The sequence below is a fragment of the Mesoplodon mirus genome (assembly GCF_964341445.2).
Source record: "Mesoplodon mirus genome assembly, chromosome: 14".
Classification (NCBI taxonomy): Eukaryota; Metazoa; Chordata; class Mammalia; order Artiodactyla; family Ziphiidae; genus Mesoplodon; species Mesoplodon mirus.
This window is the reverse complement of record NC_138990.1, coordinates 14,802,169-14,826,685: the sequence shown is the minus strand read 5'-3', so window position 1 is coordinate 14,826,685 and position 24,517 is coordinate 14,802,169. Positions and strand designations below refer to the sequence as shown.

Genomic DNA, 24,517 nt, shown 5'->3' with positions numbered 1-24,517 from the left:
GTCATGTGCCACTGTCCCACCTCCTTTGCTGTGCAATGGGCCCTTTGGTCTGATTCGGTGTTATGTGGGACCGTGTGTCAATGTGTCAGACATTCAGTAAACACTCAAGACAGTGGTGCTGGCTGAGGCCCAGCGGGCAAAAAAGGCAAACCATACCCGGAACGCAGCAACTCCAATCAAAATAAATTGCTGCCATTTCCAGGATGGAAGGTATCCAATGTAGTCAGCTTGTCATCAAGTGGCTGGCCGTTGTCTATGAGGAATACTGCCATTTTGGGGGCTCAGCATTGGTTTCATTGCTGGCAGACTGGACATTCAGCAGTGGCAGTAGCTACATCACCCTTTGTGAAGGGGAGCCCATGCTCTTGGGTCCATGTGTTGTTCTCATCCCGGCCACCGGGGCTACTCCATTCATTGCTAGTACTGAGGTGGCTCATAGCATCTGGCTGATATCAATTGGTGAGTCATTCTTCCTACTTGGTTGTTTAGTACCTCTTTCACGGTAGGTGCTCTCTGGTGGGCATCTGCACACTTCTTGCCCAAACACAAAATCCATCCACCATACCTCTATCCCAGACCTCTGTGTCCTTGATCTTCTTTCTCCTCCCAGGCTCCTGAGCAACCAGCCAAGCCATCTGCTAGTGCCCTGAGTCCATATATATTCCAACCTTGCCTACATTTCTGTTCACACAGTGTGAGAGGATTTATTCATTGGGAGAATTTCCCTTGCCATTGTCTTTCAAGATCACCCTAGGGTGGGGCTCTAGTGCAGCCGCAGTTCATTTTCAGCTTGCACCCACACATCACTTTGACCTATGAGCAAATCAAGCTTTGCTTTTTTTCCTCCTTTATCAGTTGGTCATAAAGGGACCCAATCTCCTATGCAGCCATAGGTGTGAGCTGAGGGAGAGGCATCAGTGCATAAATGCTAGGTGGCATGGATGTCTAGGCCATCTGCTTGTGTGGCTTACTGTGCCCCTGGCCCTGCTCATCCCAATTCCGTATGTACCACTTCTTACTATAGATTATTGTTGGGCCTACTCAACTTTATGTTTTGGTGGGTCTAATAGGCAGAACCCAACTTATATAAGACAAGCTCATGATGAAGAATTTTGGATCAACTCAAAAATATACAGAGAATAAAGTTTTTCAACATTGTTCTGGGGTTACACAAACAAAACAGTTTGTTGATAATGGATTGGAAGAGAAGTGAGGCTAGAGTGTACTGTTAGGGTGTGAACAACTAAGTGGTAGAGAGAATGGTGTAGAAGAAATGGATTTTGAAAATTCTAAAGCGGAGTTTATAGGTAGGTACAGAAATGGAGACAGCAAGCATGTTTATGTCATCTTTTGAAAAACAAAATCATAGCTGTAAAAGGAAGGATAGGGGGTGGTAACTGGAAAGAGGAAGAGTTAAGGTCTCTTTTTTTCCCAAAGCTTTTCTGAGGATGAACTTGACTGTGTTTATGTACTGAGGGGAAAGAAGCAATGGAGATGCGGAAAAATGGTGGAATTAGAGGGGCTCAGCTGGAGTACCTGAGAATTCATTTTGGTAAACAGAACAAAACAAAAACAGAAAACAAAACAAAGGAACAAGCAGAAGTGCTAAGTTCCTTTAAATCAAAGGAAGCAGGACTGTAGGAAAATTCAACCTTTCCCCTGTGTTGGGCTGCACCCCGCAGGCCTACAAGGCCTGTGCTTGCCAAGCTTCAAGACCGAAGAAAGAGCCTGGAGTCAGCAGGAGACATCAGTGGTTTAATGGATGGGGGGAACTTACACATCTGAAGCAAGGTCCTGGAGCGACACCCCACCACGTGCGGCGCATATGGGCAGGACATGGTGGTAGTCTTTGCTCCCAAGGGGAAGGGGAGATTTCCAGTAATAGGGGAAATGACATCAGGTTGGCTCATTAGTTACCAGGGAAACCAGCAGAGGGGCACGCCCCTTACCATCCTTCTGAAAAGCTATCATTAGCTGGGGCCTGGGGCAAGTAAGTAGGAAGGTCAATCAGGTCAGTAGGGTGTAGGTGAAGCAAGCACTGGCTGGACAGGGGATGTACAGAGAGCAAAAGAACAGCCATCTTGAGTGGCCTTGACCATACACCCTCACACCCCGTTCCGGCCATCCTACCATCATTGAGAAAAGCATCAAATACTATTTTCTGTGATATACATTTCTCCTTACTTCAAGGGAAAATAAACATCAATACCAATCCCAGAGTAAAATCAGACAGTCTGGAGAGATCTAAATTTCAGTTCCCAGTAAAGCATTTTTTTTGGAAACATCTTTTATTCAGAACATATAAAATTGCTCAAACAGGTACATTAAGAGTAAAGTTTCTAAATGCACTGCCGTGGAATGAGCACAGGCTCTCACGTGAAGACTTCCTTTTACAGTATTTTGTTTGTCTGTCAATAAGGCACTTAATATAAGTTTAAAAAAATTAGGGAAACAATTTCGTGAAAGGTCTTCCTAGTGGACCTCCAGGCATTTCATTTCACTGAGGTTGGGCACAGAATAGTAAGTGAACGCCCTTCAAGATCATTTAGCTAGGTTGTTCATGGGTGGTGCAAAGTAGGTTTCAGGAAACCTGTTTACCTTCTCAAGCTGCCACCTTTGGGTCAAAGAGAGAAGGACAGCTACTACACAACCAGGGGAATCTGCCCCAAGCAACTCCATTCTGCTGTCCCTTTAACCAAAGGGCTACCGCATTTCCAGACTGCGACGGGTCACCTGCCCACGTAGCTCTCTGGAAAGTGTCCTGGGCTCTAAGGATGCCACACCGACCCACTCTCGCGTCGAGGCTTCACAGAGACAGGACGAGTGCTCAGGCTCCGAGCCTCGGAGGTGGTTTCGGCGCGCCGGGCTTTTGCGGGAGAGCCAGGCCGAGGAAGGTTTTGAGTGCAGCGGCCGCCAGGCCTCGGCAGGGTCTCCACTCACCAAAGGCGTCTACACCGTCCCGCCTCCGACTCCCCAAACTGGACACTCCCAGCGTCCCGCAGACGCAGTGCCGAGACCCCACCCCACCCTAGTCTCAAATCAGTGAACCAGACGACGGTCGCAGGCCTCTCAGAACAACTGAGCGAGCACCGCGCAGAGGTCTAACAGGCACCTGGCCGTGCCCCCTCACAGGGCGGGGTCGGGGGGCCGGAAGATGGCGGCGTCGGCTGGGTCCGCCGCCCAACCTCCCAGGCGCCCTTGACTAGCTCTGGCCGCCGCGCCACCTACCTTGCTGGCTAGAGGTCCCGGCGCGCCGCGCGAAGGGGCGGTGACGGGCACTTGGCACCGCCAATCAGCACCGGGAGTCCGGGCCGCGCCCAATCAGGGCCGGGCGGCAGAGACCGGAATAGGTTGCAAGCTGGCAGCGCATGTGGCGGACGCGGAACGCTGGGGACCTCGCCGCCAGCCTCGCCGCTTCCCGCGCGCTCAGCACCAAGGCCCCTGGCGCCGGCCTGAGGACGCCGAAGAGGCAGGGGCCCGACAGGGCTGTCCGGCCGGAACCGCGGAGCACCTCCTGCAGTGGTCGCGGGCTCGCCCCCCGCGGCCGGTGCCATGTCCGACTCTCTCCCCTAAAGGAGACTTCCTCAGCGGTTGCTGCCGAGAGATGAAGGACCTGTTAGAGCGTCAGACGACTTCGGGGCCGGCCATCTAGGGGGGCTCGGCAGGAGGTCGCCTGCGCCCTCCCGGGCTCGTTCCTTTCACCCCTTGAGCGAGGCCTCCCTCGCCTCCGGGCACGCGGCAGGTGCAGAGAGCATCTGGGCCCGGCGGGGCACGCGGGCAGCATGTTCCCCCGGAGGCCGCCGGTCGGCCTGGCTGCCTGGCTGCTGGTGGGCGCGGCGGCAACCGGGCGCGCGGGGGCGCGGGGCGGGGGCCTGCTCGCCCTGCTGGCCAATCAGTGCCGCTTCGTGACGGGCCTGCGCGTGCGGCGGGCGCAGCAGATCGCGCAGCTCTACGGCCGCCTCTACTCGGAGAGCTCGCGCCGCATCCTCCTTGGTCGCCTCTGGCGCCGGCTGCGCGGACGCCCAGGCCATGCCTCTGCCTTGATGGCGGCGCTCGCCGGCGTGTTCGCGTGGGACGAGGAGAGGATCCAGGAGGAGGAGTTGCAGAGGTGGGCTCGGCGGCGAGGTCGCGCCTGTTCCCTGGGGTGGGGCGGTGGGGTGGGGAGGTGGGAACGTTGAACCCTGGGGCCTGCCTTGGCGGTGTCTCCCGTTGACCCGGTGGCACTGGAAGTGACGATGCAAGTAGCTTGATCCTATCGTAGCAAAGTACGTTTCTTCATTGCCTCTGTGTGTTAACTTGATTTGTCGAGTTAGAAATAAATGCAAGTGTAGGTTAGTGGAGGAGGGAGACTTTGGGGCGCATGCCACTAAAGGAATAGCATTGTGGAAAATGGGTATTGAAGTAGGCCATTGTTCATGTAATCTTTAACATATCCAGAAAGGTGCAAGTTCCAGACAGGTTTTAAGCTTGACCTGAGGGTATACTTGTGCAATTTACAAAATCACTTCATTCCAAATGGGACTTCGTGAGAAATGCCAAGAGAGCTCTTGTCATTGTGACTCATGGCGGAATTAGGAGGCTGGAAGCGATTTTGCCCTCCTGGGACAAACCAGTAGCCCAGACATTTTAACCTGGAAGAATTAGGTCAGTTTTTTGCTACTTCCACTAGAGCTCTGGAAGTACTGTTTATTTAGGCTCTGAAATCACGCTGTCATCATCAAAAACCTCTGTGTGAAAAAAGTGCAGTACCATTGATTGAATTTGTTAACCTGTGGTTCTAAACTGAGCCCCTACAGTTTTCACGTAATATCATGGGGAAACCTTGATTTAGGTCTTGCTTTACATTGTCGCTGCATTTTCTTTTTAACAGATATTCTTAAATTGTGTTCTCTCTCCACACAGGTACTCTGCTTCCTAAACTCTGAAACTGATTGCAAGAACCTAGGATAGTCCCCTACCCCAGATAAATTCCACACAAGTCTATTTGTTCTGGCTATTTCTTCTGTTATTCCACATTTTTGGTTAGGTTAAAAATGGACGTTTTTCAGTAAAGTTACCACTATGACCTGTATGGAAGTGTAGCACCCAGATGCCAGGCAGTGTTAGTGTAACGTGCGTTGTGGGTAAATGCAAGTGTATCTTTTTTTTTTTTTCCCTTTGCGGTACGCGGGCCTCTCACTGTTGTGGCCTCTCCCGTTGCGGAGCACAGGCTCCGGACGCGCAGGCCCAGCGGCCATGGCTCACGGGCCCAGCCGCTCCGCGGCATGTGGGATCCTCCCGGACCGGGGCACGAACTCGCGTCCCCTGCATCGGCAGGCGGACTCTCAACCACTGCGCCACCAGGGAAGCCCCGCAAGTGTATCTTAAGAGCTGGTAATACTTTTCCTAGCAGGAAAGATGACTATTTTACAGATGCAATTTAAAATCATAACCACAAACGTTATTCACAAAAAAGTTAAGATATCAAAGCATGATAGGTAGTTTGCCTAGTTTCTGTTAGTGTTCTCTTGCTACTTGTCCATTTGTTCTAATGGTGTTCTCAGGTGTGAGAAATAAAAGAACGTATGGGAAGGAAACTTCTAAATTGAGAAGTTACCAATTAACTGTTTGACTTTTCATTCTGTTTTTGATGATGAAATACGCATGTTCCACAGTGGTGAAGTTTGACGGGAATATTCCCAGTTGGATCTGTTTGGGGAAGAGGAGAAAGACCAGGAAAGGGCCCCTGGGTGCCAAAGAGAGGGAAGATGTTTTGGGGGTGGGAGTTGAATAGCGTTGGGGCCTAGGTGATAGATGTCGTTCTTTGTCTTTCTCCATGTATTTTTATCAACCATATGTCCTAGAGCCTCTGTTTAGCAGGTCTCCCGTTTGCAGGAGCTAGAGGGGAAGGAACAATAGGAGATAGATGTGGTAAACACTTGAGTCCGTAGTCATTACCCACTGTGGCGGAAAGAAATCAGACAGTTGAAGCACTTGGTTCTAATCCAATTCCTAAAGAGGTAAGCTGCGATAACCCATTTGGGAATTTCAGGAGCTTAGAGGAGGGCCAGTAAGAACACTTAAGGTGCCCTTTTTGACCCTCTCCAGAGTTGTTGCAGGAAAGGCCCTCATTTAACACCGCATGTCCAGTTCATGCTTGAATTCAGTCATATACTTAAAATTTGGTCAAGTCCATTCTGAGGATTTTTTTAAATGTTATATTGATAGGGAGGCAAATAATATGCTGTCAGCTGTATCTTGCTTGTACAGTGACTTCATAGGTCTGTTGTCATAGCTTGTCATGTTTATATTTTATTTTTAATTAATTAATTTATTTTGGGGGGGTGCGCACCGTGCGCAGCTTGCTGGATCTGAGTTTCCTGACCAGGGATCGAACCCATGCCCTCGGCAGTGAAAGCATGGAGTCCTAACCACTGGACCGCCAGGGAGTTCCCAGTGTTTTATTGAATAAGATATTCTGGGTAAAGGTTAACTTTTTTTGGCTTGGTGTTTAAGTATTCTGTTTGCTTTAAAGGACGCTGAGGTTGTCATAGCTAGCTTAGAGGATCTTAGATTTTGTTTGTTCTAGTGAGATGATTTTGGGTAGCTTCCATAACGGAGCACAGTTGAGCGTGCCTCGGAACACGTGCATTTCTTTCATTGTTAACGGAAGAAGAGCATGATTGTCCCATGGCCCCTAAATCACAGCCTTTGGCTCTTCTGTGCTGTTTCTGTACCAACTTGTCCTGGTACAGACTAATTCAGATATTGCTGTCTTGGTCAAACAGTGATGGGGTGTGAGGATGTCTCTTTGAATGTGTGCCTTAAAGTGGTGTGTGTTTTTTCTTACGGTAGTAGAGTTTCTGTTCAGAAGGACAATAAAAACCCTTGCTTTCTATTCTCTCGTGCTTAAGAACATCTTAACAAATAGGAACTCATTAATCGAGAATCAGCAAGAAAATTAGAGAAAAGAAGTAACTTGTACAAAGTGACTGACTCACTGATAGGCCAGGTGTAGAAATCAGGTCTTTTAATGCTTAGTGTTATTACCTGATAGGCTTTAATGAAATGATCAGACAAAATAACTTTTAATCATTATTTTTGGTGCTAGCTGGCATTCTGTGAGCTCAGGTCAAATCTTATGGAAAAATACACTAGTAAGTTTTTTAAAATAAATAAACAATTTATTTATTTTTGGCTGCGTTGGGTCTTCGTTGCTGCGCGCTGGCTTTCTAGTTGTGGCGAGCGGGGGCTACTCTTCCTTGCGGTGCGCAGCCTTCTCATTGCAGTGGCTTCTCTTATTGTGGAGCACGGGCTCTAGGCACGTGGGATTCAGTAGTTGTGGCACGTGAGCTCAGTAGTTGTGGCGCACGGGCTTAGTTGCTCCACAGCATGTGGGATCTTCCCGGACCAGGGCTCGAACCTGTGTCCCCTGCATTGGCAGGCAGATTCTTAACCACTGTGCCACCAGAGAAGTCCCGGTAGTAAGTTTTTATTGCTTTGGAACATTAAGAAAAATTACAGGAACAAGAAGGAGAAGGAAGTTAAGAAACATGAAAGCCTAGGGGAAAATGTTCCATTAATCTCCCTCCTCTTTTTTAAAAAGTTACAGTTGACCAGGGCTTGAACCCGCATCCCTGCCACCAGGGAAGCCCTTAAGGATGTTTTTACTGTTACACCTTCTTAGATAATCAGAACTACACTCAGAATTGCAATGAACTCATTGATGTCTTTTAGGTATGTCCTTGTAAGACCTTGTACTTAAAGGTCTCTAACTTTGATAATAATTGGGAATTTGAGAGGGGATCACTGCAACAAGGCAGCGTCTTACTGAAATTACCAATTACAGGAATGGCTTCATTTGAGTCATTTTAGAAGCCTTATTTATATCAAGCTCTCCACTTAGGGCAGGACCCCCTATAGATGAACCAAATATGATTATACTTATATTTCTGTTTTCATGGTTTTATGCCCTCAATTTCCATGGCTCTCAATCCAGTCTTTCTCAAATGTTGAAATGATTTTAGTTTTGAAGAAAGGAAAGCATTGACTTTCTTTCTTTGATCCTCTTACTAATCTGCTGGTTCTGTTACTATCTTGGGAATAATCTTTTTTGTCCTTCTTTCTCCCTTCTTATTACTTAAGTCTCTTAGATACCAAGGTTTAGACACCCATCCCTTCCAAATAAGGTTTGGCACAGCAGGCTAAGGAGATAACACGGTGAGAGGTTTCTCCTTCCTCTACATATATGATAGTGGTTGTGCACCTGTGTGCTAATGATGTCTGTCATGCCAACAGTTAGAAGTTGAGACCCTTCCAAGATTCTCGAACCTGGGACATAACGATCATTGACATTTCCGTGATGCAGTCTTACTCTAGCATTCATGTTGTGCTATTCAAAGAATGAATGTCATACCTTCACAATAGATTGCTGTCCTCCCTAGGGACTTAGTCTCATGTTTAATCAAGGCCACCTAGTGGCCTTTAATCCTATAGGAGAGGCTGATTAAACAGTGGGTCAGAAGCTCTGTACCACCTTGAGTCTTAGAAGGCCGTTAAAAATACTGCCTGTAGTCATATAGTTTAATTTTCTTAAAACCATATTACTCTATAATTTTACGAGCCTCTGATGTGTTTTTCATAAGACGTACGACGTTCCTGCCCCTCTTCATTATGTGATAAGGACATTCAAAAGTCCAGCTTAGTTTTTATTGAAGGGTGCTTTACTAGTCCTCGAAAGTGCCACGATTGGTTCCACGTGATGCCTGCATTGTTGTTCTCGGAGCAAAGCCGTGACTTGACTTGACTTTCTCCTCTGCAAGATCTTATTGCCTACTCTAAATTTCCTTCCCTATTTCTGTATGGTTTTTGCAATGGTAGCTGTCAATCCTGTTCTGCAACGTTAATTCAAATTGAAACTTAAAAAAAAATGGTTAAACATTTTTCATCAGAACATCAGTATAACTTGTACTGGCTAGCGTTATTGGTTGAAAACAAAGAAACTGATATTGGTTAACTTAAGCCAAAAAGGTGTTAGGTCATTCAGAGCGTTGACAAGAAGGCCAGAGTACAGGTTGGCCAAGAGAACAGCCGAGGCCTGCTACTGGCACAGGAATGCTCTTTGGGCAGTGTTGCTGGTATTGTTTCCCTTAGATCTGTTGCACTGCTGGATTCTCAAGTGCCTCAAGATCACTGAGAAAACCTGAAAGGTCCTGTGCCTTGTATTATTTCCTCAAGATTCAAAGCCTCTACCAGAAGTCTCTGATGAACCTCACTTAAATTAGGAGTCATGTGCTAACTGCTAGGGGTTGAGATGGGGGCTGCATCTCACCTATTTGGGGATTCTCTTCAAATAGGAAAAGATTCCAGGCAGTGAAAACAGCAAATGTCCCTGTATATAAATATTTTCATTTAATTCCAAAGTTTAAAATTCAGAGAATTGGAATTTTAGAGCTAATAGAAACCTTCAGGAAATAATGTCCTCACTTTACAAGTGGAACAAGGGAGGCTTTGCAGGTAAAATGACTTGCGTAAGATCACACCGCTAGTTGGCAGAGCCAGGACTAGAACACAGATCTCTACACTCACCATTGCTTTGGATTGCTCTAAACTTTTAATCTTGGGTTACCAGTATAACTTTGAACTTTTGGCTCTTAAAGCAATGTGTTAATGTAATCTTTTAATAAGAATTTGAATTATTAAGGCCCACTTCCATATTTATTTACTCAGTTTATACTGTGAACATTTGTTGAGCATGTAATGTTTACCAGGTACTTGCTAGGAGCTGGACATAAAAATATGAAAAAGACTGATTCTGGGCCTTTAGGGAATTCATAGTTTAGTAAGGGTGACAGATATAAAGATAGATTAAATATAATATTGTGTGATATGTTTCTGTAGAGGAATAAAAGTAAATGTATATGGTTAACTGCCTGGGAGTTAACCTTAACCCTTGAGTTTTTTGAAGGTTAAAAAGGCATGAAAGGGCCTTTCAGACAGAATGTATCAGTAGGTGGTGTCTTCAGTCTTGAATTGCAGAAGTGACAGTCAGCCAGCAATCTTGCTTTCCTAACTGCTATTTAAAGGTTAAGGGGAGGGACTTCCCTGGTGGCGCAGTGGTTAAGAATCCGCCTGCCAGTGCAGGGGACACGGGTTTGAGTCCTGGTTCGGGAAGATCCCACATGCTGCAGAGCAACTAAGCCCGTGCGCCGCAACTACTGAGCCTGCACTCTAGAGCCCGTGCTCCGCAACAAGAGAAGCCACCGCAATGAGAAGCCCGCGCACCTCAACAGAGAGTAGCCCCTACTCGCTGCAACTAGAGAAAGCCCGCGCGCAGCAACAAAGACCCAATGCAGCCAAAAAAGAAAAGGTTAAGGGGAAGACAAACTACGTTTAAAAAAAAAATTTTTTTTAATGTTTCAGATACATAAAAAGGTTTAAAGAAAAACATGAATGTTACAAATACAGTTACATTTAAGAACTAAAATATTGTAAATACAATTAAAGCCTCCTCTGGACCCTTTTCCAATGGAAATATCCTCTGTCCCCCAGATTATCCCAATTTATTATATTTCATTACCATCTGTGTCTTTATACATATGTATACATCCCTAAATGATATATAATGACACATAGTTTGACATATGGTATTGTTTTGAATGTTTCAAAGCTTTATGCCATTCTGAACAAAATACTAACAAACTGAATTCAGCAACACATAAAAAGGATTATATACCATAGGTCCTTGTAGTTTACCTGTTTTATATACAGTAGTGTGTTATTCTTTTTCAGATTCTTTCCCATTACAGGTTATTACAAGATATTGAGTATAGTTCCTCGTGCTATACAGTAGGCCCTTGTTGTTTACCTAGGGATCAACTGGTCAGTTTCCACAAAATAGCCTATGATTTTGATAGAAATTATGTTGAATTTATAGATCACTTTGGGTAGTTTTGCCATCTCAACAATATCAAGACCTTCAGCCCATGAACACAGTATATCTTTCCATTTATGTCTTTTAAAATTTCTTTCAATGATCTTTCGGTAGTTTTTAGTGTGTCTTTCACTTCTTTTGTTAAATTATTCCTTATTATTCTTTTTGATACTATGGTAAATAGAATTGTTTTCTCAATTTTATTTTCAGATTGTTCATTGCTACTGTATAGAAATACGATTTTTGTAAATTGATCTTATATCCTGCAAGCTTGCTGAACTCCTTTATTAGCTCCAGTAAGTTCCTGTGGATTCCTTAGGATACTTATATGGAAATGAAAGACCCATAATAGTCAAAACAATCTTGAAAAAGAAGGACAGAGTTGAAGGACTCACCCTTTCCAATTTTAGAACTCACTACAAAGCTACAGTAATTAAGATGATAATGGTACTGGCATAAGGATAGATACATAAATTGTAGGAATAAAATTTAGAGTTTAGAAATAAACTCTTAGCTTTATGGTCAATTTGATTTTCAACAAAAGTGTCAAGACAATTCAACGGGGGAAAGAATAGTCTTCAACAAATGGTGCTGGGACAGCTGGAGGCGCACATGCAAAATAGTGAATTTACACCCCTACCTCAAACCATGCACAAAGTTAAAATGGACCAAAGACCTAAATGTACCTAAAACTCTTAAAAGAAAGCATAGGCATAAGTTCTTATGATACTCGATTAGGCACTGGTTTCTTAGATATAGCACCAAAAAATTGAACAATCAAAGAAAAAATAGATTAACTTCATCAAAATTGGAAACTTACGGGGCCTTCCCTGGTCCAGTAGTTAAGACTCTGTGCTTCCAACGCAGGGGAGGCAGGTTTGATCCCTGGTCGGGGAAGTAAGATCCCACATGCCGCACGGCGCGGCCAGAAAAAAAAATGAAAACTTACGTGCATCAAAGGTTACTATCAAGAAAGTGAAAGGATGACCCACAGAGTCAGAGAAAATATTTATAAATTGTGTATTTGTTAAGAGACTAGTATTCAGAATGTATAAAGAACTCTTAAAATTTGACAGTAAAAAGACAACCCAATTTAAAACAAAGATTTCACTAGATCTTTCTCCAAAGAAGATACACAAATGGCCCATAAGCACATAAAAACATGCTCAATGTCAATAGTCATTATTAGGGGAATACAAATGGAAGAACACAATGAGATACCACTTCACACCCACTAGGATTGCTGGAATCAAAAAGATGGGACAATAACAAGTGTTGGCAACGATGTGAAGCAGTTGGAGCCCTCATACATTGTTGGTGTGAATATAGAAATGGAACAGCTGCTTTGGAAAATAATTTGGCACTTCCTTAAAAAGTTAAACAGAGTTTCCGTGACTCAGCAAGTCCACTCCTAGGAATCTACCGAAGAAAACTGAAAGCTTATGTCTGTACAAAAGTTGTATGCAAATATTAATAGCAGTGTTATTCATAATAACCATAAAGTAGAAACCACCTAAATGTCCATCACCTGATGAATGGATAGACAAAATGTGATACATCCATACAGTGGAATATTATTCAGTCATAAAAGGGAATAAAGTACAGCGTGAATGAACGCTGTAAATATGCTAAGTGAAAAAAGCCAGATCCAAGAGACCATATTTTGTAAGATTCCATTTATATGAAATTTCCGGATAGGCAAGGTCATAGAGACAGAAAGTAGATTAGTAGTTATCAGGGGCTGTGAGGAGTTCACTGCTGATGAGTGTAGGTTTCTTTTGGAGATGATGACAGTGTTCTGGAATTAGTGGTGATGGTGGTACAACCTTGGGGCTGTACTAAAAAGCACTGATTTGTATACAGTAAAAGGATGGTTCTTAGGTGAGTTATCTCTTTAAAAGAGAGGAGGAAAAATACATAAATACTCTTACAATATGATAGGAAGACAACCCAATAGAAAACGGACGAAAGGTATCAAGTGACATTTCATAGTCATAAATTATAATAGTTAACATTTGAGGGCTAATTATATGCCTGGTGTTAAGCGCTTTACAGGTAAATTTATTTAATTTTTATAATCAACCTTTGACGTAGGTACTATTATTATCCCCGTTTTACAGATTAAGAAATAAGGATTGGTTAAGTTGTTTAATATTCTCGTTGATGAATATTGGACTGGGATTCAATCTCAGGAACTCATATTTTTATTCCCTACACTTTATACTGTTTTAAAGCCACACCGTTCTGTACAAGTCTTTGTGTGGCCATTGCATTTCACAGGGCAGACCCCAATCATGGCACCATGGCTGTTGTTTTTCTCTCCAGATCCATTGATGAGATGAAACGGTTGGAGGAAATGTCGAGTACGTTTCGGAGCTCTGGAGTTGACCACCACCCTCCAGAGCCAAAATCCCAAACAGAAAGGGATGAAGATTCAGGAGGCAAAGAGCAACCGTGGGAAATGGTGATGGATAAGAAACACTTCAAGCTGTGGCGGCGCCCCATTACGGGCACCCCTCTTTACCAGTACAGAGGTGAGCCCAGCTGGGCTGCTGGCAAGGGTGTTCATGCGGCCAGGTGCACAGCACGGTGTTCCTATGCTCTCTATAAACTCTTCCGTTCTGGTGGTTTCTTGGGAAAATTGCTCTGTTTGTTATTTTTCCTCTCCCAGATGACAAGAGTCTCCACGTCTTTGCTACACTTTGCTATAGGTTGCCTTTGTCTTACGTTGCCGCCCCAATATGACTTCTAGTTTCTGAATCTGCCTTTAAGATCTGTCAGTCAGTACTCTACAACTGAAATGCAGTTAAGTGACGAGAGTGTGGCAAACATCCCGTATTCTTTCCTGTCATTCTAGTTTTTGGAACCTACACAGATGTGACACCTCGGCAGTTCTTCAATGTTCAGGTGAGTACATTTTTCTTCCCAGATTTGGAGCCACTAAGCCTAGAAGTCCACTTGCCATCGTCCACATGAGTAATTTCTCTGACTTGGAAGACATTAACTTCAATCCATCTATCTATTTCTGTACCCCTCATTTCATGTCAAATGACCTCTGGGTAAACCTTTGATTTATAATTTGTCCAGTGGGGATGAGGCCAGTTCTACCCTTTACAGGGCTGTTGGGAAGATCAAATAGAGGAATGGATTTGAGTGCTTGAATATATTTTATACGGCTTTATAATTTTTTTTTCTTAATTTAAGAGTAAGTTACATACCCTTTATTCCAAAATGCTTAAGTGTATATTTCCTAAAACTAGACATATTCTCTTAGCTAGCCCTGGTACCATTATCAAAGTCAGTATAAATTTAACTGATGCAGCACTTACAGAATCTTTGTATTCCAGTTTTACCTACTGGCCCAGCGATGTCCTCTATGGCATTTTCTCCTTCAGTACAGATGCAGTCAGGATTTAGCAATCTGGAACTTATCTACAGTGAAGGTGTTTATTTGATAAAGATGAAGAGTATGTGTTTAAAGACTGTTCCTCCTTGTGGGGAAATGTATGAAAGGGGAGGTGGGATCACCCAGAACTCTACAGAAAAATTTTTTTTTCCTTCCTGGAGTTTTCATGTTTTACTGGACTTTGAGTTTGATGGTTATAACACACACACTACGAATACACAAGTGCACGCTTTCCCCTAAGCACTGAATTTTGTCAATCTGTGTTGAGTTTTTGTTGGTTTGGATATGTATGCTATATGTCTTACTTTGAAATTCCATAGTTACTCATGATGCTACACATTTTTAAAAAGATGCAACTTGTAATTCTGTGAGGTGTCTGCTCATACTTTTGGACTTTCTGTTTAAAACTTTTTAGAATTGTTTCACCCATACACATTTCTATCACTGACTACTGTATTTTCCCCAGACATGTCTATTACAATATTTTTTTCTTACACTTGTCTTTTTCTTGTTAAGATTCATTTTCAAGGTAATGGGATTGGCCTACAGGAAGGGATTTTAAAAGACTCGTCTGTAGTAAACACAGCCGTGTCTTTGACACTTTGGCACTACCTTTTAGGTCGGGTCACTGTTTCAGAAGAAGATTCTTGGGTCAGAGGCCCAAGCATATGGAGGAGCCTTCGAAGCAGCTTTGTTTTGGATCTCTTGGGTCTTTATGGTCTGTTCTGTTTCCGCAGCTGGATACAGAGTATAGAAAGAAGTGGGACGCCCTGGTGATCAAGCTGGAAGTGATCGAGAGGGATGTGGTCAGTGGTTCTGAGGTTCTTCACTGGGTAACGCATTTTCCTGTGAGTATTTTCACCTCTGTTTTTACTTTTATCATGTCCGTGTGAGGGAGAGCACTAATCCTGCCCCTCCTTTTCTTTAGTATCCAATGTACTCACGGGATTATGTTTATGTTCGGCGGTATAGTGTGGATGAGGAAAACAACGTGATGGTGTTGGTGTCACGGTATGTGTGGTGGCTCCTGCTGGGTTCCTTTAGCTCGTCCTTCATTCATACATGTGTGGTGGGAGTTTGCTTTATGAGTCAAGCCCGGGCCCTATGCATCCCAGCTAGAACGTGCGTGGCTGGGACTGGTGACTGTCTCAGAGGAGTGAAGGGATACAAGCTTTTCATTAAACTAATCCTTTAGTTCCTTCATGTTGATGATTAAAAAAAGAAATGCTCTCTTCCTCAGTACAAAGCCTAGTGAGCCAGGAATCACCAACTTAACTCACTGTTCTTAGTACCTAGTTTATACTCATTCATCTTTGTGACCTTTCTGATGTATTTAAAAAATTAGAGGCTGCCTTTTAGATTTTCCTCTTAACTTTAGCTCCCATGCTATTCTGTATGTAGACATTACTTAAGAGTTTCCCTCACTTCTCTCCCTCCCAGGGCCGTGGAGCACCCTAGTGTGCCAGAGTCTCCGGAATTTGTAAGGGTCAGATCATATGAATCCCAAATGGTTATCCGTCCCCACAAGTCATTTGATGAGGTGAGTTCTACATCATCCGAGAGGTGATGTGTTAGTGGCTTATGAATTTTCTCAAGGAATGCCTTTGATCTGAACTGGGGAGGGCGCAGTGGTTCTCACACGTGACTTGCATCAGACTCCGCTGGAGCTTATTAAAACAGTGCTGGGCTGCGGCCTGAGAATTTGCATGTTTTGAGAAGTTCCCAGGTGAGGCTGCTGCCGCTGGCCTGGGAACCCCACTTCGGGACCCCCGCTGTAGAGTGGTGTACCTGGGAGACCTCCTGAGACAACGTAGTGATGACCCATGGCTCCCGTTACCTGAGGGACAGTTAGCAGAAGACGATGGCCCCTGACTCATCGGCCGGTCATTAGCGGCGTTCTTGAGGAACCAGAGTGAGCACCGTTTCCATCAAAGTTTCCCCACAGTGAGCAGAACACTTAACCACCTTTCTGGGCTCCTCTTTCCTTGTCGGTAAAACGAGAGAGTTAGACTAATGCTCTCTGCCTTCTTTTAAAAAAATTTTACTTTATTTTATTTATTTAGGCTGCATTGGGTCTTCGTTGCTGTGCGCAGGCTTTCTCTAGTTACTGCGAGCGAGGGCTACTCTTCGTTGCGGTGCGTGGGCTCTAGGCGCACGGGCTTCAGTAGTTGTGGCTCATGGGCTCTAGAGCACAGGCTCAGTAGTTGTGGCTCACGGGCTTAGTTGCTCCACGGCATGTGGGATCTTCCTGGACCAGGGCTCGAACCCGTGTCCCCTGCACTGGCAGGTGGATTCTTAGCCACTGCGCCACCAGAGAAGTCCTGACTTCTTTAAAATTTGCTGACCTTTCTTTGAGAAGAATATTTTCTTCCACTTAGTGCGGTGTTTTACTTTGATGTTTTTGGCCAAATCTCTGTTGAGTGTACATACTGATTACAGTGGTTGCTGCTTTTGGTTCTATTTACTTTATAATGGCTTTGTTTCTACCCATCACTTTTGTTTGTTTTAGAGCTGTACGACTGTTCTCTTACCATGGTTTTGTTTCCAGCAGGTTGTTTTGTCTATACCACCTATAGTAGGACTTTAAGAGTGACACAAATGGTGGTTCGCCTCAGTCAGTGTGATGTTTTGCTCTTGTTTTACTAGGAGATGTGTGTTGACTTCGGTACCATTTTGAGAGCAGTATTTTTCTATTTTCTTTTTTTAAAAAAATATTTATTTATTTTTGGCTGCATGGGCTCTTCGTTGCTACATGCGGGCTTTCTCTAGTTGCAACGAGCGGGGGCTACTCTTCGTTGTGGTGTGCAGGCTTCTCATTGCGGTGGCTTCTCTTGTTGTGGAGCACAGGCTCTAGAGCGTGGGCTTCAGTAGTTGTGGCATACGGTCTCAGTAGTTGTGGTGCACGGGCTTAGTTGCTCCGCGGCATGTGGGATCTTCCCGGACCAGGCCTCAAACCCGTGTCCCCTGCATTGGCAGGCAGATTCTTAACCACCGCGCCACCAGGGAAGCCCTAGAGCAGTATTTTTCAAACCACGCATTGCTCCCCACTAGTGGAAGACAAAATTAATTTAGTGCTTAAAGAGAAAAGGAATAAATGGAATAGAAACTGAGTGTAAGCATATTTCATGAAACTTTTGTTTGATTACATAAGTATGTACAGGTGTGTGTGTGTGAGAGAGAGAGAGAGAGAGAGAGAGAGAGAGAACTTGGTTACAGTGTAAAAAGGAGTATTTACAGTGTGTTGTAAATACAGTTAAAAAATGTTTTAAAGTCCTTGCTTTAGAAGCTGGACAAGAAGGCTGCTGTCGATAGCTAGCTGCTTCTAGGAAGGGGAGCCTGGCTGGGGACGCTGGGAATTAGAATTGTGCCTCACTCTTTTCCTTGACGTTGCTTTTGAAATTGGAACCTTGTCTGTGTATTTCCTATTTGAAAAAAAAGTGACTTGAGTCCCAGCATTACTGCCTTTAGAAACCCTGACCATGAAACAGCTAAGGCAGAGTCTGGCACCTAGCAGAGTGTGTTGCACCCAGAAAATAACTTCTTTCAGCTGGGGTGGGGCAACAGTATGAATTATCTGTGTAAGTCTTTTAGCATATCGTGGCAAGCTCTTAAGAGAAAGGTGAGACTTGAGTTGGTTCTTATAAAACGGCAGACTGTGGATAGAGGAAAACAGGAAGGACCCTGGAGGTAGAAGACACAATTCAACCAAAGACAAAGATAGGAATGAGCCGTGGATGTTGAGAGACTGACTCACTGCTGGAAAGGAGGGCAGAGTTGAGGGAGGAGCGGTAATTACCTTGACCTGTGCAGAGGGTACTTGAAAACCAGGCAGCTGAGTTTGGGTTTGACCCAGACTGACCAGGGATTGAACCCGGGCCATGACCGTGAAAGCCCGGAATCCTAACTCCTAGGCAACAGGGAACTCCCCAGTTTTTATGGAAAATTTGATATGTAGACAAAAGATAAAGAAGTAGAGGGTATAATGAATGAACCTTTTGTATTCATCCCCAGCTCTGACAATGACCAAACTCATGGCCAGACTTGTTTTATCTGTACTCTTTCTGTTCCCTTTCCCACTCGCCTGATTATTTCGAAGCAGATTCTAGTTTTGCTATAGAAGAACCAAAGAAGAATTCTTCTATAGAAATTTCAGTATTTATCTCAAAAGGAAAAGAGATTTTTGAAAACAGAATATCGTATTCCCTAATATCAGATATCTGTAGTGTTCAAATTTTCCTGATCGTCCATGTATTTTTTTTGTAGTTGGTTTATTTGAATCAGGATTCAGATAAGATCCAGACATTGAAATGGGTTCATACTGTCTGTAGCTTTGTATCTATCTCTTGAGTTCGTCCTCCTTTTTTTTTTTTTTTTTTTAATTTATTTTGGCTGCGCTGGGTCTTAGTTGCGGCACGCGGGACCTTTGTTGCAGCATGCGGGATCTTTAGTTGCGGCATGCATGCGGGATCTAGTTTCCCGATCAGGGATCGAAGCTGGGCCCCCTGAATTGGAAGGTGAAGTCTTAACCACTGGACCACCAGGGAAGTCCCTCCCTCCTTTTTTTCCCTTGCAATTGTATTTATTGAAGAAGCAGGTTCTTTGTTCTGGATCTTGCTGGTTATATTCCTGTAGTGTCCATAGTGTCATTTAACATGTGTCTTTGTCCCCTGTGTTTCCTGTATATGGGTACTTAGATCTAGAGGCTTGAACAGATTCAGGTTGTTTGGGGCAAGACCACTTTATTAGAAGGAAATAATGTCTGATTGTCCCTTTCTTTGTGAATTTGGAAGTGATTAATGATTACTGCTCAGATCCACTATTTCATTAGAGGTTAACAAAATTTTAATTGTGTAAATCCTCCATTTTTTCTTCATTTATTTCCATTTATTAGGTGACATACTTTAAGGGAAAATTTCCTCATTAACTATTTGGTTTCCCATAGTTCACAGAGGAAAGGGAAGTAAGAGAAATGCTTGATTTGTTTCCTTCATTTACTAGTTTTTAAAATAATGAATTGGTTCTTTCAGCTAGCAATCCTTCAAAGGTAGAGTGTTTTTGTTTTTTTTTAAGAAATGCCATTAGAAACTCACAAATTTACACAAACTTGTTGGTTTTAGTCTGTTCCCAGTTATTCTTATCGGTGTTCAAATTGTCCCATTTTTGGTCATTAGGAGCCTCTTCTTACTGACTGGAGTCCTTTTGACTTGACCTCAGGACTCGCCTGGTTTCTGGTGTTATAAGATGTTCCAGGTTCACCTTGTATAGTTTTAGGTGTAAACCTGGAAATGAGCATTTCTTCTGGGAGCCCTGGTTCCCTTTAAGGAAATGTCATTTAAATACCACAGGTTGGCTTCTAGGAGTTCTCACGGCTCTGGGCCTACTCATTGTTTTTAGGCTTTTTCAGAAGGTAGCACTAAGTAATAAATTTTGTTTGTTTGTTTTAAAGATACATCCTAAGTGCACACAACTACTTTTAACTCAAAATTTAGTACTGTAGGGTATATGTCTTTTTATCTTTAGGATATGTATGCACTGTACAAAATGTTGAGGCTTTTTTTTTTTTTTAAAGATTTATTTATTTTTGGCTTCATCGGGCCTTAGTTGCGGCACGCGGGATCTTTTGTTATGGCGTGCAGGTTTTTCTCTTCTCTAGTTGTGGCATGCGGGGTCCAGAGCATGTGGGCTCTGTACTTTGCAGCATGCAGGCTCTCTAGTTTGAGGCGCACTAGCTCCCTAGTTGTGGTGCGCGGGCTTAGTTGCCCTGTGGCATGTGGGATCTTAGTTCCCTGACCAGGGATCAAACCTGCGTCTCCTGCATTGTAAGGCGGATTCTTTACCACTGGACCACCAGGGAAGTCCCCAAAATGTTGAGTTTTAAGGTCACTTGAAATAGGTCCTCTCTTCGTGGTTTTTCCTGTCAACTCAGTTCATAGTTAGGTTCCTTGTTGTCTACTTTTGATGTTTAGATAACTGCTTTTTAAATATAACTTTGTTTTATTAAATAATAAAACAAATTGTGTTTTCAAAGTCAAATATGTAAAATAAGAAATGGAGTGATTTGCTTATATCCCTGTGGCATCTACCCAGTTCCTTCCTTCTTCCTGTAGGTAACCCCTGTTTTCAGTTCTGACCTCCTTTTTTTCCATATAAGCAGCAGTGGATGATCTCTTACCCCTTTGGGTGGAGCATAATTGGTTCAGACCTCTCCTGGGATCGGGACGCCTGTAAATCTCTTAAATCCATGTCCTTCACTGTACCAGTGAGAGGTTGAGCCAGAGAGAATGGGTGCATGGGCCCTGTGGTCAGAATTCTGGGTTCATGTTGGCTCTCGTTGAGTATGTGGGTGACCTTGGGCAAAGCCCCTTAACCTCTTTGTGCTCAGTTTCCTCATCTGTAAAAAGGGGGATATTGGTGCCTATACTAGAAGATCGTTGTGAGGGGTTGAAGCAGTTCCTGACGCGTGGTTAAGTGCTGTGTACGTGTCTGCTGTTAACGGTAATAGTAGTAGAGTTCATACCATTTTGGTAAAGATTAAGGTATTTAAACACTGGGGGTAAGTGTTGGGGTCCTCAGGACCACACCCCCATTCGAAGATCGGGTAAAAGGACGCACAGGACTCAGCTTATAGTTTTACTCATGGCTGAGATTCATTACAGTGATGGAAAGGTGCACAGCTGGATCAAAAGGGGAAGACCCAGGCGGGGTCTGGAGGCGCCCGCTGCAGTCTCCTCGCGCTCTCCCTCCCGGGAGGGCCCACGGAGCACATCCTCTCCCAGCTGCAACATGCGTGCGATGTTTCTGCCCAGGGAAGCCCAGTAGAGACTCAGCGCCCAAGATTTGTACTGGGGGCTGGTCACATGAACGCCCTCTGCCTAGCGTGTCCTAAAATCCCAGACCCCCAGGAGGAAAGCAGGTGCTCAGTATGAAGTGCATTGTTTGCACAGAGGAGACAAAGGGAGCCACCCTTAGCACTTAACTGTTGACTGGAGCCAAGTTCCCAGACACCAGCCGGGGCCAACCTCGTGAGATGGTAACCTCTCAGGTCTTCAGTGTTCACTCTTTTCTGCTCACAGTGAAAAACTGCCACTCTCCGCCTCAGAGTCAGATCTTGGTTATTCGGTGGTACTGGATACGGAGGCTATGGGGATAGTTCAGGTACCTTCATCTTTGCTGCTTTTCTTTTCCAGAATGGCTTTGACTACTTGCTGACGTACAGTGACAATCCCCAGACAGTGTTTCCTCGCTACTGCGTTAGTTGGATGGTTTCCAGTGGTGAGTGGGCGCTTGTGTACAGGGCCTGGACCTGGGCTGAACATTTTGTTTTTCTCTAGCTTCTTGGTGGCTTCAAGGAGATTAGTACTTGTCTCACTGGAGCCCTTCTGAATTCATTGTTGAATACTACCTTGAAGGTAGTAAAGCCTCCAGCTGCGGTTTGGAGGGCTAAGAATTCTGGAGACCCAAAAAGGAACTTAGGCCCAGAGGCAAGCTGACGAACATTTGCTTAATATGGACTGTGTACATTAATGCATTTAAAATTTTTCTTCTTAGTGTTGAAAGCCATAAATCTGGCATAGAAAATGTGGTTATAGGACAGTCACCTGGAGAAAGGGGCCATCACCCTTCTTCCTTAAGGGAGGCTACACATCACTGCTGTGACTGCGTTTTTCCCTTCCAATCTCTTGCCTTAAAAGCAGCCTCACGTGATTTTCTTTCTTCTGGTTCTCTGTAGGCGGCTTCTTATACCTCAGGGGGAGAATGGAGAGGAGATTAGGTGTTTCCGTTTGACATTTCTCGAAACAAAATTGGTGGATATTTACGCTGTGCCGCTGATAAATGATATTTTGATCACATAAGAGCCTTTGGGGATTTATGTGGCCTGATCAGTACCCCTTTTCAAAGGATCTCAGAGGTCATGGGTTGTTTTCACTCCCTAAAAGTTTCGGTTGTCTGTCAGTCCATCTATGATCTCTATAAGGAGGCATTGGCTCCTTACCAGGAAAGAGATAGGCCCTTCTAATTTTGAGCCTACTGTTGGTTTGTGTGTCAGTCTACCCAGATTTCCCTCTCTCCCAACAGGCATGCCGGATTTCCTGGAGAAGCTGCACATGGCCACTCTGAAAGCCAAGAACATGGAGATCAAAGTAAAGGACTATATCTCATCTAAGCCTCTGGAAGTGGGTAGTGAAGCCAAGGCCACCGCCCCATCTTCTGAGCGGAAGAGCGAGGGTAGCCGTGGCCCTGCCCGGATTGAGTACGCCTGAAGGACTTTCAGATAAGCAGGGACAGGCTGCTTCTAGCCCCGTCTCCGTGTCTTATCACTCACTCTGTTGCAGAACAAACAGGACGTGTATTTGAAGGTGTCTGCTGTAACCACCAGTGCAAGATAACTCAATACTGGTGTCCGGTGTTGTTCAGAGCCCTACTGCTCTTTATTAAAACAGAAGAAGGAGGCATCCGAGGGGGCATCGTCATATTCTCAGGCCAAGCATTTGGAAATTTGGTGTTTCGCTGAGCTAATCTGGAACAAGCCTCTCACGTCAGGCCAGAGGGGACAACATCTTTTACTTCCTCTGCGTGGTTTCCTCTGCCCACGTTCCATTCTCAGCCTCGGTTCTGCAGTACTCTGGGTTTCCTTCGGTTCTGAAGGTCCAGCTGGCCCACCTGGACGGTTGCGTCTTCAGTGAAGGATAGTGGGGAGTGCTCTTGCTCACAGTCCTGGTGTTGAGTGGGTGTGAACTGTTGCTTGGCAGTGTAAGTGCCTTGTCCTCACCTTCTCCTGTCTTTAGGGACATAAAGTTTGTACCAAGAGATACCACTTTTGGCCTCCCATTCACACCCCGTTGACTCCCTCTACCCAGAGCAGTTTCCTCTGAGTTGACCAGTTCTTCTGTATTCGTGTGCTGTATTCATCTGGGTCGTTGCCTCCTCCCGCAGGCCGTTTACCAAGAACACTGGGAGACGGTGGCTCTCTGTATCATCAGTGTTTTCGACGGGGTCAGTGGCGATGCTCGAAACATTACACTTTAGCTCTGTTTTTTTTTTAGCTTTGTGTTAAACAGTGGGAATTGGGGAGTTGAATAGGATTTTTCCATAGTCTGTATAGAAAACACCATTTTGATTGAGGCGTTACTTTTCACACTTCAGGTTTGACTGGATGCTGAGCACTTGCCCATCCTGGAAGGCTAAAGGCAGAGGAGTGGGGATTGGGTGCCTCCCTTGGAGCTCTCAGAGCTGTAGACAAGCTGTGTGAACAGATAGATGGAACCTTGTCCCAAGTGCTAATATAAAGGGGGATGTGGTTTGTGTGACCCTTTTGTTCCTCTGAAAAGCTTTTCCTCCTCTTCCAAGCTAAAATAAGAGCAAACTACGCTGTTCAGATAAAGTCACAACCAGATGGGATCAGTCTGACTGGAGAATCGGGAACAGCTTTCAAATCCTCTTCCGTCCGCTTATTTCTTAGAATTTGAATGACCAGATTGCTCCCCACCTCACTCGCTACCCTTTTGCGTTGTTGAAAGGGGAGCTAAACCTGAGACGAACTTTAAGCCCCTCGACCTTTCTGTTGCCTAAGTACTGTGCCAAGGAAATGCCTGCCCCGGTGTTCCAACTCTTCTGTTCTCTGCGTCGGCAGAGCAGGGAGATGCATCAGGCAGTCCCAGCTTCTTTTCGTTGATTGTGTCTCTCTCCTCATCCCCAGGACCTGACAGACCAGGGAGAGTCCCTCGGTTATGTTGGACGTTAGCGCCTGTGACTGTTGGGACGTGGGTGGCGTGGGCGAGTGGTGTGAGTGCACATGTGATAAGGGGCTGGGCGTTGCCCATATGCTTTTTGGCAATGTGACTCTGCACTTGGGGTTGGTCTATATAGTTACTTATGTCATTGTAATGATTTCACTCCTGTGACATTTTTATCAAATGTGTGAATAAATACATAAAGATTGGTATGAAAGAGTGTGTCTTTGGACAGATGTTGGTGGGGAAATCTTGCATACTGGGCTTATTATTTCTTCCTGATCATAAAGTTGAAGTGTGTTTCTGCTCATAGAGTTGGCACTTGGAAGCGGCAGGGCTTGGTCTTTCTTGGTGGTAACTGACACAGCACTCACCACCTTGTCTAGACTGTAAGCCCTTTCCAGGTGACCAGTTTGGCAACTGAAAACAAACCACCTGTTTGCGCTTCTTTGTCTTGATCTAGTAACC

The 24,517-nt window shown here is 44.6% G+C and overlaps 1 protein-coding gene across 2 annotated transcripts; it reads left to right on the top strand.

Annotated features, from left to right (window-relative positions):
* The first annotated feature begins 2,309 nt into the window (after nucleotides 1-2,309).
* STARD7 (StAR related lipid transfer domain containing 7) lies at nucleotides 2,310-24,277 on the top strand. 2 transcript variants are annotated; one of them, XM_082643264.1, is made up of 8 exons: nucleotides 2,320-4,108; nucleotides 13,238-13,446; nucleotides 13,770-13,819; nucleotides 15,056-15,166; nucleotides 15,247-15,329; nucleotides 15,759-15,858; nucleotides 21,506-21,590; nucleotides 22,395-24,277. In XM_082643264.1, the coding sequence occupies exons 1-8, from the start codon at nucleotides 3,783-3,785 to the stop codon at nucleotides 22,577-22,579; spliced, it is 1,149 nt and encodes a 382-aa protein (XP_082499390.1). In that variant the 5' UTR covers nucleotides 2,320-3,782; the 3' UTR covers nucleotides 22,580-24,277. The 2 variants fall into 2 exon arrangements, with proteins under 2 accessions (XP_082499391.1, XP_082499390.1); XM_082643265.1 differs by lacking the exon at nucleotides 21,506-21,590 and having other exon boundaries at nucleotides 2,310-4,108; nucleotides 22,395-22,583.
* Nucleotides 24,278-24,517: the final 240 nt, after the last annotated feature.